Genomic DNA, 17,180 nt, shown 5'->3' on the forward strand with positions numbered 1-17,180 from the left:
CAACATGGTTTGCTATAGGGATAGACATACAATTACCTCTCTCAAATGAATTTTTAATATCATTGACTTCCACCTGGGAACCAGACACTCTGAAAATCCCCTGATGCTGAAGACCTAAAGAGAAAAGAAGGCAAAGAGGATAAAACTCCCATCACATTGTCTAGGTCCCTCTTTTCCCAGGAAGTAAATTTACTGAAACACTCCTAGTGATTTTTTAAAAAATAAGAATTCTGTAGTTTATGGCTTACCATAGAGATTGATGAACCGAATACAGCTTTCCACAATGAGGGGAATAACCTGTCCTGAGTCCTGGGTAAAGGGATAGAAACCAGTTAAGCTCAAGGGAGAGGTATAAACCCCTCATTATAATAAGGCTTACAGTTTAACAGTAATTAAAGAGGGATTTTTGCAGTTCTGGAGCAAACCAAATTAAATACATTTAAGGCAATCCTGTTTCAACTTACCCTGTTCTGCCTAGAGATGTCAAAAGCTAATTCATCTCTTTTCTTATATTAAGACTCACATACCAAAATGAATATGTGAATAAATCATTTTTAAAAGTTTATTTATGCAAGTGATCAATCTTTAATGGACTTAAAAAGAACTCTGTGTGTTATAATCACAGCATCTTCAGTTTGATTGGCTATATTCATCATGAAAGACAACTTTTCAGCCGTCTCAGGATTCTCTCTAAGATATCCCTGAGAGTACATCACCTAGATGACAAGTTATAAAAGGGCTTCCATTATCTATAGATGCCTAATCTGAGAATTGTTACAGAGATAATTAAAACATGTATTTATTTAGTTTACATCAGAACTTACAGATTTTTCATTATTACATTTTCATATTTTCAGGAATAAGAAAAAAAATGGCACAAATATACATCGGAGTAGATCGTTTTTTTAGAAAGGAACATTTTTGGGCCTTCTTTCCCCACGTCTTGTAAAACAGTCACTGCCTTCTACTAAACAAATGTGAGTTGTGGCAATGTTTTAAAACATGTATAGGATGACAAATGAGATGAAGGGCTGCTGAGGTCACAGTTAAATATGTACCAATGCCATGTACTCCATGAAGTTACAGAAGGTTACTGACTACAAAATTATTTTTCATGTATTTTTAAGACTCTGCTTTTTCAGGAATTAGATCTTTTTAAAAAAGCCAAAAAAACAAAACCACTGGGCTCAAAAATGATTAGCTGACATCAGGTATTAATTCTTGAGGAATTTTATTTTGAAATGCAAAAAAAAGTTGGTTGTCTTAATATATTAGAACAATTCAGAATCCATTAACCTTTCCAATTAAGCAGTGGGGGAAGGATTGGGAATAATGCAGTTCAGCAATTTAAACTCTTTACTATTCCTAGAATGGGTATTATACTTCTTAAGGAATTGTCTTATTTTAGGTTTTAAGACAATCTAATCAGTGTATAAACCAGTTAATGGCTCAATTACTTCTGGAGCCTGTATTAAGTTTCTCTAATTAGTTAATTTGTTTTAGGAGTATACATTTTATTAATTTCTTAAAGAAGAGTCAAGAATAAAGACACATCTTAGTGTGGACTAGCTGGCTCAGGAACAGTAATGTAATTACATCACAACTTACTGAATATGTGAAAGGATTTTTCTTTAAGATATAAGTGTTTTAGGGGTAGTAAACTATACGAACAATTCATGGAACACTAATCTGAAAGCAACATATTTTTAAATGTGATAAAAGGAGACCATTAATTTACATCTCTGCTGAACTTAGTATTAAAACAAAAAGAAAAGCAAAGAATACAAGGTTATTAAAAGGAAAATGTTTGCACTAAGAAAGTTCTCAATAAAAAATGTCTTAGGTTTTCATATTTTTAAAAATGTTCTTGTATTTACATTTACTAATTGCTTTTTTAAAAAGCTATGATCAGTATTTCATTCAGATATAATTAATTTTGTAGTCAAAAAGTAATGAGTATATGTGAGTTAATTCAATTTAATTTTATAGATTTCAGATGCATGGGTAGAAAACGTAAGAAAATATAAGAACAATAGATTGCATTCCATCTATCATTCAAACTAATCCTTTGGTGTCAGTTTACCCATGAGAAAAAGAGAAAAAATGGTTTTGCTTTTGCTGTCTTCACAGTGACACTGTGGAGATTTCAAGTGAGCAAGGCCTTTTTAGAAATGGAAAGGAGCCCTCTGTATTGTTTCTATTACCAAAGAGTCTTCAATGTGCCATCTGGGCGGTGAAGAGCTTCTGTAAGTGAATTTTCCATGATAGCTGGTTTATTTATTCTTTGGTACCTCAATTTACTTTCATTTAACTGCTCTTAATGAAAAATTGAAAAAATATATAAAATGTGCTTTTCTATCATCTTAAGCAGCCATTCTCATACCATATCATCAAATACAACAGAATCCTATGTCTGCTTCTTGCAGCTTTTCTATATTCTCTTTCTCTGCCAGGCCATCAGCTGCATATCTCCTTGCTTTCATTTTATCGTTCCTCTCTCTCCATCTAATTTGTCCCTGCTTATAAGCCAGGGGCTGGGAAAGCAGATAATCAAATTTGACAATAATTTTATATTAAATTAGAGCCAATAAGGTTCTTCTGGATTTAAGGCTTAAGGCAGATTTGTAATTGCTATTTAGGTTCTTCAGTGGCTTTTCACTTAATTCCAGAGTAGGGCTATTTTTAAGGCTGCCAGAGGTTTTTAATCTATGTATGTATGTATGTATGTATCTGTCCTTACACATGCCACGTGCACATTTATTTAATTGTTAGTACACTAATTCAATAAACAGACCTAAGAAAGTAAGGCATCTGTAACATATCATTAAGGGAGGTTATTAATGATGTGGTTTCTCAGATAAACTTAGTTTGCAGAAACACTGCAGCCCATGCCATAAAATGTGAACTATGAAGGAGAAAGCAAGCCCTTTACTTCTTTGTAAAATTCACACTAGGGTCCATAATCCCGTATTAAATGTGTATTTGGTATTTAACATTGACTTTCCCTAATAAAAGCCCTTGATCAAACTTGGTACATTTGCCAAACACATAATGTAAAAAGTAACAGTTTAATGTACCCATTTTTCCTCTAGTGTTTGATTGCTACAGTTTCTAAGTAAAACCCATTTACAAACCTATCTAATTTCCAAATGCAAACATTTTTCTTTTAAAAACCTTAACAATCTAATTAAAGCCAAGCATGAGCACGACTTGAAAATGATACCAACAGTGAAAGAGCACCCTCACGTCCCTCTAGCACTATACCTGATGTCTTGTGTGCGAGTTTCTTCGTCCTCGGCTAGAAGCATTATCAGAAATACAGGATGAAAAAGAAGACGAAGAGTAAACACAGCAGAGATACAAGGTATAGATCATAGGGTCTTACAATTCATTCAATATAATGAATTCCTCAAGTCATGGGAAATCAAAACTCCTGCTGTGCTTCAGAGCTAGCCTAACAAGCAGACTTTAAAGAATATTTTGTGCCATCTCATTTGCACGAGTAAAAGTACAACATTTTTATCAGGTTGCTTTTTAACTTTCTGTATAAATTATGGCTCTTTAAAAAAAAAATAAAGAAAGAGGGCTTTCTTTTGTGCCCACATAATAATACCCACATTTATTCTCTCTTCTGAAGACACTCAACCCAAATATTCTTTCCTCTCTGACTTCAGGAAATATTATATTGATTTTCTGGGAAAGCAAAGAGCCCCAGGACAGACTTGGACATAATGACCTTCCTCCTCTTACAAGAGGCTGAGACCATTATAGTAAGAAGCATGGAGATCAGCCCCCCGATGGCTGGTGCCAGTACCTTGACGAATGTTTCCAAATCCCCATTAAACAACTTAGTATTATACTGTGAGCGGGGCCTGGACTTCCTGTGTTTCTGGGGCTTAGGGGGAACATTTGGAGGCCTAAGGGAAGGGAATATAATTACTGAGCATGGCAGAAATCAAACAATAAATGAAACATCTATAGGTCACATCAATATTACAAAACATGGGAATCTTGGGGTTCCTTCCCCTCCCCCAGTCACAGGGGAAAACAGTCCTTCCCATTTCCCATTTATTTACTTTCACTTCTGTATCAAAAAACATACAAATTGTTTATTCACACTGCTGTTTCCCTGTATGTTGCAGCTGACATTTGTTTGTTTGCTGGTTTGTTTTAAAATAAACGCTACTAAGTAGACTCGTTAGTTATTTGGCCAAACGTTACAAAGCAGCATTCTTGCTATCTGGGTTACAAGTCACACAGTAAGATACAATGGGTCATAAAGATTAGGGCTCTGGTAGATCCCCAGATGAGGAATTAAATATAACATTTTCAGGTAGATGTAATTTTTTTTAATTTTTTTTTTTTTTTTTTAAGACAGAGTCTTGCTCTGTTACCCAGGCTGGAGTGTAGTGGAATGATCATGGCTCACTGCAGCCTCCACCCATTCTGGGCTCAAGGGATCTTCCCACCTCAGCCCAAGCAGCTAGGACTACAGGCGCATGCCATCATGCCCAGCTAATTTTTAAATGTTTTGTAGAGACAGAACCCCCTATGTTTTCCAGGCTGGTCTTGAACTCCTGGGCTCAAAAGATCCTTCCACCTTGGCCTCCCAAAGTGCTGGGATCATAGGCGTGAGCCTCCTCACTCAGTCCAGCAAACCAATGCAAGTAACATCACATCTGTTCCATACCCCTCCAGTAGTAATGGGATTTTATTTTATGCAAAAGTAACTATTAATGGATTACAAGTAAAAAAAATAGTTTGGGTTCACTGCTTTTTCTAATTTGGGGGACATACAGGCTCGCATGAGTTATTATTTCTTTAGAACAAACTATTCCACCACCTAAATATCTGAGGATGTACTCGTTTATGCCACTGCAGACTCTCTTCCTCTCTAGTCTGCCCATTTGCTCTGGTGAATAAACCATTCTCTCTGACATATGCACATCTAGTGCAGCATGTAGTATATTTAGAAACTCTGTACCACCCTGCCCTGTGACTGCAGAGAGGGAACCTCTTCTGCTCTCTCCCGTTAGTGGAAAGAAGGCCAGAATTACCTGACTCAACTTCTACTACTGTGCTGAATGAAATACATGGAAGGAGAGCCCTGAGACCTGTCTCCAGATCTTTTAATGCAAAACTCCTTCTTAATCGCAAGGCTTATAGGAGGATACACACCACACCAGGAAATTGTGTAAAGCCCTTCATTAAGCTTCAGACTCTAGGAAAATTTATCTTTTTTAGTTCATTTAGTTTTAAGTTCAGAAGGTCTGGTTCATATACCAGATCCCAAGAAGTTACATGGAAGCCTGACTAGCTTCCTAAGACACTATCATGTATGGAAACAAACCTACTGGTACAGCCTTTCATAGCTAAATTCTAAGACCCTCCCAGTAGATGGGCTCATATGATGAATGGGGTGCACAGCACCTGAAGTCCCACAGTGCTGGCGAGGTTAAAAGGAGCCTTCGCGAGTGTCTAGGAGGGAATATGGAAACTTCTACCAGGCAACCTATCATTTCCTGCCATGGATGCAATTTCTGAGATCTCTTTTATACACTGAATTCTGGCCATTCATGGAGGAAAGAATCTGATAGGTGTAAAAAGAACAAAACAACCAACCACCAAAGGGTTTAACCCTACATACTTGATTTCATCCACTCCTTTTACTATTTTAAAAGTGTTTTAAAATGTGGATTTCATTTTTATTCAGGTATGGTGAGGCCAAGGATCAGGAAACAACTACCACTGAAAAGATAGTTTGTTACTCACAGTTCCCAAGAGTTGGGGACATGCCCCACCACCAGGGAAGCCACAGAAGGAAGCACCAGGGTTGGTCAGGAGGCAGAAGGCACAAAGGAAAATGTGGGCAAGAGTCTTTATTGTTGTTCCCACTGGAGGGAATGGGAGAAGCTGGGCAAGCAGGTTTAGAATAGGCTACTTGGAATGATTCCAGTGGGCTTTGGGGCATAGGGACTATCCCTAAATTGTCCCATACCTGGCCTTGGGGTGATTAGGGAAGAGGAAGAGTGGCCCTGAGTGTCAGAACCATGAAGGAGGTGGTTGGAGGTAGGTCCTCTGGATCACCTGACTTGCATACAAAAGGCACACTTGCAAGCCAGTTCTTACTAATGCTAGGAATTGGCTAATCCTGGGAGGGGCAGTACTTCTGGAAACAGCAAGGCCCCAAGATACCAAAGCATGAAACTAGAAAATGTGGTTATTACAATAAGGTCCAAGAGAGCTTCACATCTGGTGATATCTGGAGAAGCTGACAAAGCTAAGGAGATTAGAATTGTGTTTGGTCACTGATTCATGGAGCAAGCCAATCTTGTAGACGAAGCCAAAACCCTCCAATGCCCTGAATCATTGTCCCCGCATGACTGGGAGACACAGGGTAATGCTGGCTAATGGAGGGATATCTTTTGAGTCTTCTATCAAAGGCCTGAAAACCACCTCTGTAGGATTCTATAGTATGGTAAACGTGAACACATGCAAGTTGTGAGAGGAACTTGGAATGCAAATGAACTGCCTGAGTGCTTATCAAAGTAATTTCCATGGTGGAGGTCTGACGATTCTTGCTCTGCTACGCCCACATCAAGTGAACAGAGCCAGGGATGTTCAACATTCCAACTGCGTAACTCATTCTGATTCTGTGGCTACCACATGACTTCCTGATAATTTGGTTTCCTATACAGGATGCCCACATGAGAGGAAATACTGGTCAGGTTGACGTGAGTATCTAGTCTATTTGGCAATTATAGCTCGCATTGCAAATTAATATATTTCCATTTCTGCTTTTGAAAAAAATCTCTTTTTTTGAAGTGCCTTACATTAATTATAATTGAGAAACAACAGGTAAAATAATTGATACTGCAAGGAGATGCTACAGGTGAAAAACATCTCTATAAGCTGCATATTACCAGGTTGAGGTTACAGTCTTCTTTTTCACTGACACAGTGAAGAAAAACCTCAGTGTTTTTTTCTTTTGTTAGGTTTGGAAAAGTCAGGAGCTGTATCTTTCTAGTTGGTTTACCAAGAAGTACGAGAGGCTTCCTTATGAATAAGCCGCCCAGCAATAACATCATAGATCCTTGAAAGTCGACTTGCCAGTTACTGCAACAGATATACCAGTGTTCTAAATGCCTCTTATTTCAAAGATAACTCAATTTCAAAAGTGCAACATCTTGCTATGCTAATTAGATAATTTATGTCTGTTGCACAAATGGTGACATAGAAAAATAAAAGTTGCCACAAACTTTCCCCAACCCGGATCAGAATCTGCTGCCCAAATGGCTTTTCCTTCTTATAGTAGCTTCACAATCCTCCCGATTGAAGACAGTACAATATGGAAGTATGTTAAAAGTTAAATGTTTAAAGTGAATCAAAATGGAGAATATACAGAGAGCTAAAATCTTAAAGATATTCAATGTAGCTCTAATTTTTATTTTTAGAGATGGAATCTCACTCTGTCACCCAGGCTGGAGTGTGGTAGTGCAATCTAGGCTCACTGCAACCTGCGCCTCCCGGGTTCAAGTGATTTTCCTGCCTCAGCCTCCTGAGTAGCTGGGATTACAGGCGCATGCTACCATGCCCAGCTAATTATTTGGTATTTTTAGTAGAGACGGGGTTTCACCACATTGGCCAGGCTGGTCGTGAGCTCCTGACCTCAGGTGATCCACCCGCCTCATCCTCCCAAAGTGCTGGGATTACAGGCTGAGCCACTGCACCCAGCCAGCTGTAATTTTTATATGACTAAAGGAAAATAGGAACAGAAAATAATTATACTTTCTACTTATGCAGATGTACACATCATATTTTTTTTAAATTAAACTATCAAATCAAAAGTCTGGTCACACTATTTAGAAACACTTGAAGTGTTCTGCATTAGATAAACCAAGCCTGTTTAACTTAGGTTTTTGTTACTGTCTCTGCCTATTAAAGAGCTTTACAATTCCAGAGGGAAACCTTAAATAAGCCAGAACATACCTAGTCTTGTGAGAAGCCCAAACATTTCATGTTGCTATGCTTTGTCAAGCCAAAACTATCTTCCGTATTCATTAACAAAACATGTTAATTCTTTCAGCACTGAAATTGTTGCTTCTTGTTAAAGAGAAAGTGAAATATGCTATAAGTTATATGATAACATATTTTCCTACCTTGTAGTCATATATTCAGCTCTATGACCTGCAGGAAAAAAATTAAAGTAAGTAAACTGAATGGAATCAGTGGATTGTATGTGGTACTCTTTGTATCTCCTGTCCCTTATTTTAATGTTGAGTTTATAATAACTTACACATTTTTATGGTAGAAAACATGAGGATAGCATATGAAGACAGACAAATAATTCAGAGTAAACATTTCATAAAATCTATACATAAAATGTAATAAATTCTATAGATTTGAGAATCATGTTTCGCTTGGCAATTTGAGGTGGTTTTTTTTAAGAAAAGAAACAAGAATAGCTGCTTGATTATAACTGTAAGCCCAAAAATGAAATACAAATGAGATACATCCAAGATTTACATGTTAGTTATTATCTCTGTTTTGATTGACATTTGTTGGGGAGAAGGATGGGGTCAAATAGAGTTGAGAGGGTTCAATTTTCCTTAGACTAAGTTGGTGTTCTTTCTATAATATGAATCAGGGGACTGGAGAGAAGTTGTATTTTGTAATCAGAAATGACATTTGTGAATATTAAAGTACAAGGACATTAAATGATACTACATTCCACTAACTTGTAAGCTAAAAGCCTTTCACGGAGTTCTCTGTCCATTAAAACACAAACTTCTTATACATTTGGGTTTCTTGACTTGTTTTAAGCAACAGGCCTGAATTTTTGTAGTGCTCCAACAATCGGCAATAATTTCAAGTTTGCATGTGTTTATTGGTTGCTTTGAACGTTTAGTGTGGAGTGCTGGGAAGGAATGTGGCAAAGTTGAACCATTCAGCTGGTTTGTTTGCAAAATAACGATATGGTCCTGAAACAGCTTGAAAATATAGCTGGCAGGGGATGGTCATGTTGCAGCACAAATAGCTAAGCCCAGCCTATCATGTCATAATGCAGTGATTCAGATTTCGAGGGCAAGGCCAACATGACAATGGTAAAGAAAGCTGGCTTGTTGGGAATGGTGAATCAACACTCCCAGGCTGCAGCAGAGTCTTCTACTCTATTATCTCCTCTTGAATAACAAATAACATAAAGGATTTGATTAATATCTACTGATTAAAAAGGGGCAAACAGTTAAAATCTGAGACTACCTTTCTTCATATAGGGCCAGGCCACAATAAAAGTGTTGGCAGAATGAGTTCATGGCCATGACTTGAAGTGGGGATGAAGGGAAGGGATGAATCTCCTCCTCCTCCTCTTCTCAGTTCTACTTATTTAAGTTATAAGTCCCTTCCTTTTGCTGGCTTTCTACTTTGGAGGAGTAGAAGAAGGTGAAGGTGTACACAGAACTTCAGAATAATTTATAGCTATTCATGAATGGGAACGAAGGTCTACTGAGAAGAAGAGGGGGCAGATGATGAGCTGACTGTGGTATGCGGTGCCTCATGCGATATCCTAATGGAAGTGTTCGGCAGGAAGCTGGCTATATAGGGTTAGAGCACAGAGAAAAGATAGGGCTGGAGATAAAGATGTGAGAGTCACCACCATTTAGGTTATGTTGGGTCCATAAGAGCAACATAAGATTACCCAGTGTGAGGTAGTAGAATGTGCAAAGGGTTGAGGGTAGAGAAACTGTCTGGCTTGTGCTGTATTATGTTGTTATTTTGTATACTTTATGATAGCATTAAGTCTAATTAGGTATGATGCAATATATTAGTAACAATAAAAACAGCAATGACATCTAATATTTATCAGACACCATTGTAAGCACTTTGTATTACATATATTAACTCACAATTTTCACAATGACTTTATGAGGTAGCTTGTATTATTATCCTTATTTTACAGAAAAGACTGAGCATATAGAAAAGTGACTTGCCCAAGGTCACGCTATTAGTATGGGGTGGGTGTGGCACTCAGGTCCAGGTTTGTTTTAATCCCAGTCCTGAGCTCCCAGGAACTATAACATACTAGCTCCCAAGCACTATAATGTACCACCCTTAAAAATGTTACGTCTTTTTACCTGGCAAATATGTTGAAAGATCCTAGAAGAAAGGTAGGGATTACAGCTTACAATTCTGTCTGCCTCATATGCATAAAGCCAAATACAAAATACTGAATATTTAAATAAATTTAATAAATTCTATAAATATGTACATTATTAAATTAATACATATCTGTAAACATAAATGTGGTAACATAGGTAATCACTTTCAAGTGATTCAATGATAACGATGCCAATGAGAATTCCTTAGAAATGAGATGTGTTGTAATTTTGAAATTCTGCCATTTTTGTTACAATATCCTAACAAATTATTCCCTAGATTTAGAAAATGATACGTAAAATGCTTAAAATTATTTTGCTCCATCCATCCATAGTTATAGTATGAGATAAAAAATTAAAAACCTATAAAAGATACATTCTGAATAATGATCCAAGAGCAAGCTCTGCAAGAACTATCATTCACAGTGTAACCACACTACCACATCCATCGTTTTTTCAGCTAATAGTCCTGAGTGTGTCTCAATTGATGAATGAGGTTTTATTTTTTAATCAGTATCATCATTAATAGATCAATAACACACAAGCTTAGAAGACTCTTCTTCCCAGAGAAATGTGAAAGCTTCCAGCAGTCTGAGGATTAGATTTCAATCATTTTCTTTGGAAAGCTACTTAATTATTAAAAACAACGGACCACTCACTCCTTCCCCCCGCCACCACCACACCCCCCAACATGCAAGCCATTTTGAAGGAAACAAATGCCCCAGGCTTAACTTGTTCTTGGTGCAAACATGTTTTTCCAGCTACTCTTAAATTTCACTTGAGAATTATGAAGTGAATTATTTTTCACACCTAAATACATTTTATCTCCTACATATAGTTAACGGGAAAACCAAAATACAGTTTGGTGACAATTTGATATTTTACAAAAGGAGATAAAAGACTTAAAATGTGTATAGCTCAAATGAGACACAGGCATCCTGGATTTGCTCACTAATGAATGACTGATGAGAACTCCTGGCATTACTTTCCAGTCCTTTTTCTTCCTTAAGAATACCAACTACTGCAGTGCTTTTCTAAAAAACCATAATTACTCACAATCAGCTTCCCTTTTGAAAGTATACTTGTACTCCTACTCAAAGACAGACAATGGATTGTATGAGGATAACCTATTAAATTCCTTTGTCAGAAACCTTATGCCCAGGGCAAGAAGCAATATAATAATGGAGCTCAGCTCCTAGTGTCAGATTTTCTGTTTGGCAAAATTGCACTGATATTTGCAACCCCTTAGCTCCAAATGTTGCACACAAAGAAGTCAATGTGAACATTAAGGCTCATTACTGAAAAAGAAAAAAAAATTCAGTGCCTCAGCTTTATAGATGTATATCTCATTTACTGTGGTCAATTTAACTTCTATGATTTAAAAACAAATGACATCACAAAAAGATATAATGGTGTTGCTAAGGGTTGAAGAAAGTGATAATGATGAGTTTGGTCTTAACAACTCATTGCGTGTTTCCTTCTATTTCAGTAGTTTTCAAAGATTTGGAATTCTGAATTTTGACAGTGCCACTTTAAGAGCCCAATCTAGTTGCTTCACAGTGTTGTAAATCAAAGAACTTACTGGGCCATTGGCAGCCTACCAAAAAGCGAGCAGTAAGGCAGGCCAAACACATGTCTGTAGTTACAGATTCAGCTGTGGACGAGCAACTGCTAAATCTTCGGGTTAGGCTCTATTTGTTTTACTATGAAGGCAGTTTTTGCAGTGGTGAGTCTAGTATACTTCAGAGAGGCGATTTCTATATAAAAAGTCAGGGCTGTCCCCAAACATACCATTGAATCCTGTACTAGTAACCCTATTACACCAAATCTGGACTCAGATTCCTCCATAAGAGCTCACCATGGGATTACTTCACTATGGGATGGGCGCCATTAACTCTCCTGGTCTCCCTTGATGTAGCCTATTAACATGAAGAGGGCTTGCACAGAAAGCCACAGGCTTATAATGGTTAAGCTAAAAGGTGGGGCATGTCTCCCATGCTCAGTTTTTCTCTGGGCAAATTTGCCAGTGTCATATTCAGGCAGTGACCAGCAACTGGTGTGCCACCAAGCCTGCAAAAGGAGCAGGGCTAGGAAGCAGAGAGGTCTGCAACCAGTGGGCAGAGGCTAGTGTGCCTGCTGCTGATGGATGAAAGCCATCCAGTTTCCTCTGCAGCATAAATTGAGTCCTGTGAAGGTCTTATATACCTCAATACAGCTTGTGTCCCTGGTACACCAGAGCCCATTGAAAAAAATTCCGAGATAAAGAAATCCTGAGCTGGGCACGGTGGTCCATGCCTGTAATCTCAGTACTTTAGGAGGCTGAGGTGGGTGGATCCTGAGGTCAGGGGTTCGAGACCAGCCTGGCCAACATGGTGAGACCGCCCCCCATCTCTACTAAAAATACAAAATTAGCTGGGCATGGTGGCAAATGCCTGTAATCCCAGCTACTCAGGAGGCAAGGCTGGAGAATCACTTAAACCCGGGAGGTGGAGGTTGCAGTGAGCTGAGATTGTGCCATTGCACTCCAGTCTGGGTGACAAGAGCGAAACTCCATCTCAAAAAAAAAAAAAAAAAGAAAAAAAAGAAAATTCTTGCTTGCAGTTCACAAAGTACAATATAGATTTATGCAGTTCAGAAGCTAAAGATGAAATTTGGCATGTGGATTCAATAAATTGGCTAGAATATAGCCCCATCCAATAATGACATGTAAAAGAATAGTAAGCATTGGGGTTTTCTCTCTAGGAGACACAAGAGAATCCATGTTGAATAGGTATCATAAAAGTTTCAGAATGTGGCCCCAAGCATATTAACACATGTGTCTGCATGCAGTTCCAAGAATGAATTCCCGCACTACTTCATGCTCTCAAAACACAATTTCTAAAGTGGTATCTATCCTCACAGGGTAGGATTTTGTACCTGTAAGCGTTCATCTACACTTAGGATAATTTATGCTTTGGGGCTGGCAACTGACTTTGAGGGCATCACTTGAAATATCCGGCATTTGTGAAAAATTGAAAAAAAAAAGATATTACATGATACGGTGAGGGGAAAAAGAAAAACAGGACACAATTGTAAGAAAACTATTCAAAGATAAAAAGACTTTTTTTTTTTTTTTTTTTTTTTTAAGTTCAAACCTACAGAAGAGTTAAAAGAGCAGTACAGGAAGCATCCTTATCTCTTTCATGTAGATTTTCTGGCTGTTAACATTTGCCACATTGACTGTACCTTCTCTCTTTCTCTTTCTCTCTCCCTCTTTTTTTTTTTGGAACCATGTGATGGTAAGTTGCAGACATCATGACACTTTAGCAAGCATTTCTTAAGAATAAGAATGTTCTTCTTTATAATCATAATACCATTATCATATCTAACACTAACATTATCACATCAAATTAACACTAATTCAATAAATATCATTTAACATACAGTCTGTATTTCAACTTCCCTAATTGTTCCTAAAATATCTTTCATAACTTTTGCTTTTTGATTCAGTATCTAATTTAATCTAGTATGTGAAGGTTCATACACTGTACTTGGTTATTTTATTTTTTAATGACACTTTTTAGTAGTTTAAGTGTTGCTTTTTTTTTTCCCCCTTCTAGGTGAAATTGGCCTTTTCATCCTAACTGTGTCAGACATGGTTCTTAGGTCATGATAACCTTTCTCCATGTGGTCATTCCCTGAGGATGATGAGTTCTTTGGTGGAAACCAGGAGATAACGTGATGGAAACTTTATGGGTAAGGAAGATTCCAGAATGGTAGGAGGCAAGAATTTAGGTCTAAGAGGGGTAATCTCTTTTTTGACCTGAGTTACTCATACAACTCAGTCCTCTCACTTCCCACTCCCTTCCATGTTCTCTTTTACTTTTTCTAACTTCTGGCAGGGTCTAGTGTGAGTAAAAGATAAAGTTACAGACTATGAAGCACTTAAAACAGGGACTTGGCTTGTATTTTTTTTTTTTTTTCCTTTTAAATTTCATCAAAGGAGGCGGCGGAGCAAGATGGCCGAATAGGAACAGCTCCAGTCTCCAACTCCCAGCGCGAGCGACACAGAAGACTGGTGATTTCTGCATTTTCAACTGAGGTACTGGGGTCATCTCACTGGGGAGTGCCGGACAATTGGTGCTGGTCAGCTGTTGCTGCCCGACCAGCGAGAGCTGAAGCAGGGCGAGGCACTGCCTCACCTGGGAAGTGCAAGGGGGAAGGGAATCCCTTTTCCTAGCCAGGGGAACTGAGACACACAACACCTGGAAAATCGGGTAAGTCCCACCCCAATACTGCGCTGTAAGCAAACGGGCACACCAGGAGATTATACCCACACCTGGCCGGGAGGGTCCCACGGCCACGGAGCCTCCCTCATTGCTAGCACAGCAGTCTGCGATCTAACCTAAACGGCAGCAGCGAGGCTGGGGGAGGGGCGCCTGCCATTGCTGAGGCTTAAGTAGGTAAACAAAGCCGCTGGGAAGCTCGAACCGGGGTGGAGTTCACAGCAGCTCAAGGAAACCTGCCTGTCTCTGTAGACTCCACCTCTGGGGACAGGGCACAGCTAAACAAAAGGGGAAGCAGCAGAGGTCTGTGCAGACGCGAACGACTCTGTCTGACAGCTTTGAAGAGAACAGTGGATCTCCCAACACAGAGGTTGAGATCTGAGAACGGACAGACTGCCTGCTCAAGTGGGTCCCTGACCCCTGAGTAGCCTAACTGGGAGAATCCCCCACTAGGGGCAGTCTGACACCCCACACCTCACAGGGTGGAGTACACCCCTGAGAGGAAGCTTCCAAAGTAAGAATCAGACAGGTACACTCGCTGTTCAGCAATATTCTATCTTCTGCAACCTCTGCTGCTGATACCCAGGCAAACAGGGTCTGGAGTGGACCTCAAGCAATCTCCAACAGACCTACAGCTGAGGGTCCTGACTATTAGAAGGAAAACTATCAAACAGGAAGAACACCTATACCAAAACCCCATCAGTGCGTCACCATCATCAAAGACCAGAGGCAGATAAAACCACGAAGATGGGGAAGAAGCAGGGCAGAAAAGCTGGAAATACAAGAAATAAGAGCGCATTTCCCCCTGCAAAGGAGCACAGCTCATCGCCAGCAACGGATCAAAGCTGGTCAGAGAATGACTTTGACGAAATGAGAGAAGGCGGCTTCAGTCCATCAAACTTCTCAGAGCTAAAGGAGGAATTACGTACCCAGCGCAAAGAAACTAAAAATCTTGAAAAAAGAGTGGAAGAATTGATAGCTAGAATAATTAATGCAGAGAAGGTCATAAATGAAATGACAGAGATGAAAACCATGACACGAGAAATACGTGACAAATCCAGAAGCTTCAGTAACCGACTCGATCAACTGGAAGAAAGAGTATCAACGATTGAGGATCAAATGAATGAAATGAAGCGAGAAGAGAAACCAAAAGAAAAAAGAAGAAAAAGAAATGAACAAAGCCTGCAAGAAGTATGGGATTATGTAAAAAGACCAAATCTACGTCTGATTGGGGTGCCTGAAAGTGAGGGGGAAAATGGAACCAAGTTGGAAAATACTCTTCAGGATATCATCCAGGAGAACTTCCCCAACCTAGTAGGGCAGGCCAACATTCAAATTCAGGAAATACAGAGAACACCACAAAGATACTCCTCGAGAAGAGCAACTCCAAGACACATAATTGCCAGATTCACCAAAGTTGAAATGAAGGAAAAAATCTTAAGGGCAGCCAGAGAGAAAGGTCGGGTTACCCACAAAGGGAAGCCCATCAGACTACAGCAGACCTCTCGGCAGAAACTCTACAAGCCAGAAGAGAGTGGGGGCCAATATTCAACATTCTTAAAGAAAAGAATTTTCAACCCAGAATTTCATATCCAGCCAAACTAAGTTTCATCAGTGAAGGAGAAATAAAATCCTTTACAGATAAGCAAATGCTTAGAGATTTTGTCACCACCAGGCCTGCCTTACAAGAGACCCTGAAGGAAGCCCTAAACATGGAAAGGAACAACCGGTACCAGCCATTGCAGAAACATGCCAAAATGTAAAGACCATCGAGGCTAGGAAGAAACTGCATCAACTAACGAGCAAAATAATCAGTTAATATCATAATGGCAGGATCAAGTTCACACATAACCATATTAACCTTAAATGTTAATGGACTAAATGCTCCAATTAAAAGACACAGACTGGCAAACTGGATAAAGAGTCAAGACCCGGCCGGGCGCGGTGGCTCAAGCCTGTAATCCCAGCACTTTGGGAGGCCGAGACGGGCGGATCACGAGGTCAGGAGATCGAGACCATCCTGGCTAATACGGTGAACCCCGTCTCTACTAAAAATACAAAAAACTAGCCGGGCGACGAGGCGGGCGCCTGTAGTCCCAGCTACTTGGGAGGCTGAGACAGGAGAATGGCGTGAACCCGGGAGGCGGAGCTTGCAGTGAGCTGAGAGCCGCCACTGCACTCCAGCCTGGGCGGCAGAGCAAGACTCCGTCTCAAAAAAAAAAAAAAAAAAAAAAAAGAGTCAAGACCCATCAGTCTATCGTATTCAGGAGACCCATCTCACATGCAGAGGCATACATAGGCTCAAAATAAAGGGACGGAGGAAGATCTACCAAGCAAATGGAGAACAAAAAAAAGCAGGGATTGCAATTCTAGTCTCTGATAAAATAGACTTTAAACCATCAAAGATCAAAAGAGACAAAGAAGGCCATTACATAATGGTAAAGGGATCAATTCAACAGGAAGAGCTAACTATCCTAAATATATATGCACCCAATACAGGAGCACCCAGATTCATAAAGCAAGTCCTTAGAGACTTACAAAGAGACTTAGACTCCCATACAATAATAATGGGAGACTTCAACACTCCACTGTCAACATTAGACAGATCAACGAGACAGACAGTTAACAAGGATATCCAGGAATTGAACTCATCTCTGCACCAAGCGGACCTAATAGACATCTATAGAACTCTCCACCCCAAATCAACAGAATATACATTCTTCTCAGCACCACATCGCACTTATTCCAAAATTGACCACAT

The 17,180-nt window shown here is 39.3% G+C and overlaps 1 protein-coding gene across 2 annotated transcripts in view; it reads right to left on the reverse strand.

Moving 5' to 3' along the window:
* The window catches only part of SRGAP1 (SLIT-ROBO Rho GTPase activating protein 1), a 326,848-nt gene that overhangs the window by 51,074 nt on the left and 258,594 nt on the right, over positions 1 to 17,180 (reverse strand). The window contains exons 11-14 of one of the 2 annotated variants that reach the window (XM_033221401.1): positions 8,160 to 8,187; positions 3,265 to 3,298; positions 249 to 309; positions 37 to 114 (exon numbers count right to left, since the gene is read on the reverse strand). In XM_033221401.1, the coding sequence (XP_033077292.1) occupies positions 37 to 114; positions 249 to 309; positions 3,265 to 3,298; positions 8,160 to 8,187 (201 nt within the window). Of the gene's footprint in view, positions 1 to 36; positions 115 to 248; positions 310 to 3,264; positions 3,299 to 3,814; positions 3,918 to 8,159; positions 8,188 to 17,180 lie in introns of both variants that reach the window. The other variant, XM_033221400.1, reaches the window with a different exon arrangement.

The sequence above is a fragment of the Trachypithecus francoisi genome, unplaced genomic scaffold (genome assembly GCF_009764315.1).
Source record: "Trachypithecus francoisi isolate TF-2019V2 unplaced genomic scaffold, Tfra_2.0 Lachesis_group11, whole genome shotgun sequence".
NCBI lineage: Eukaryota > Metazoa > Chordata > Mammalia > Primates > Cercopithecidae > Trachypithecus > Trachypithecus francoisi.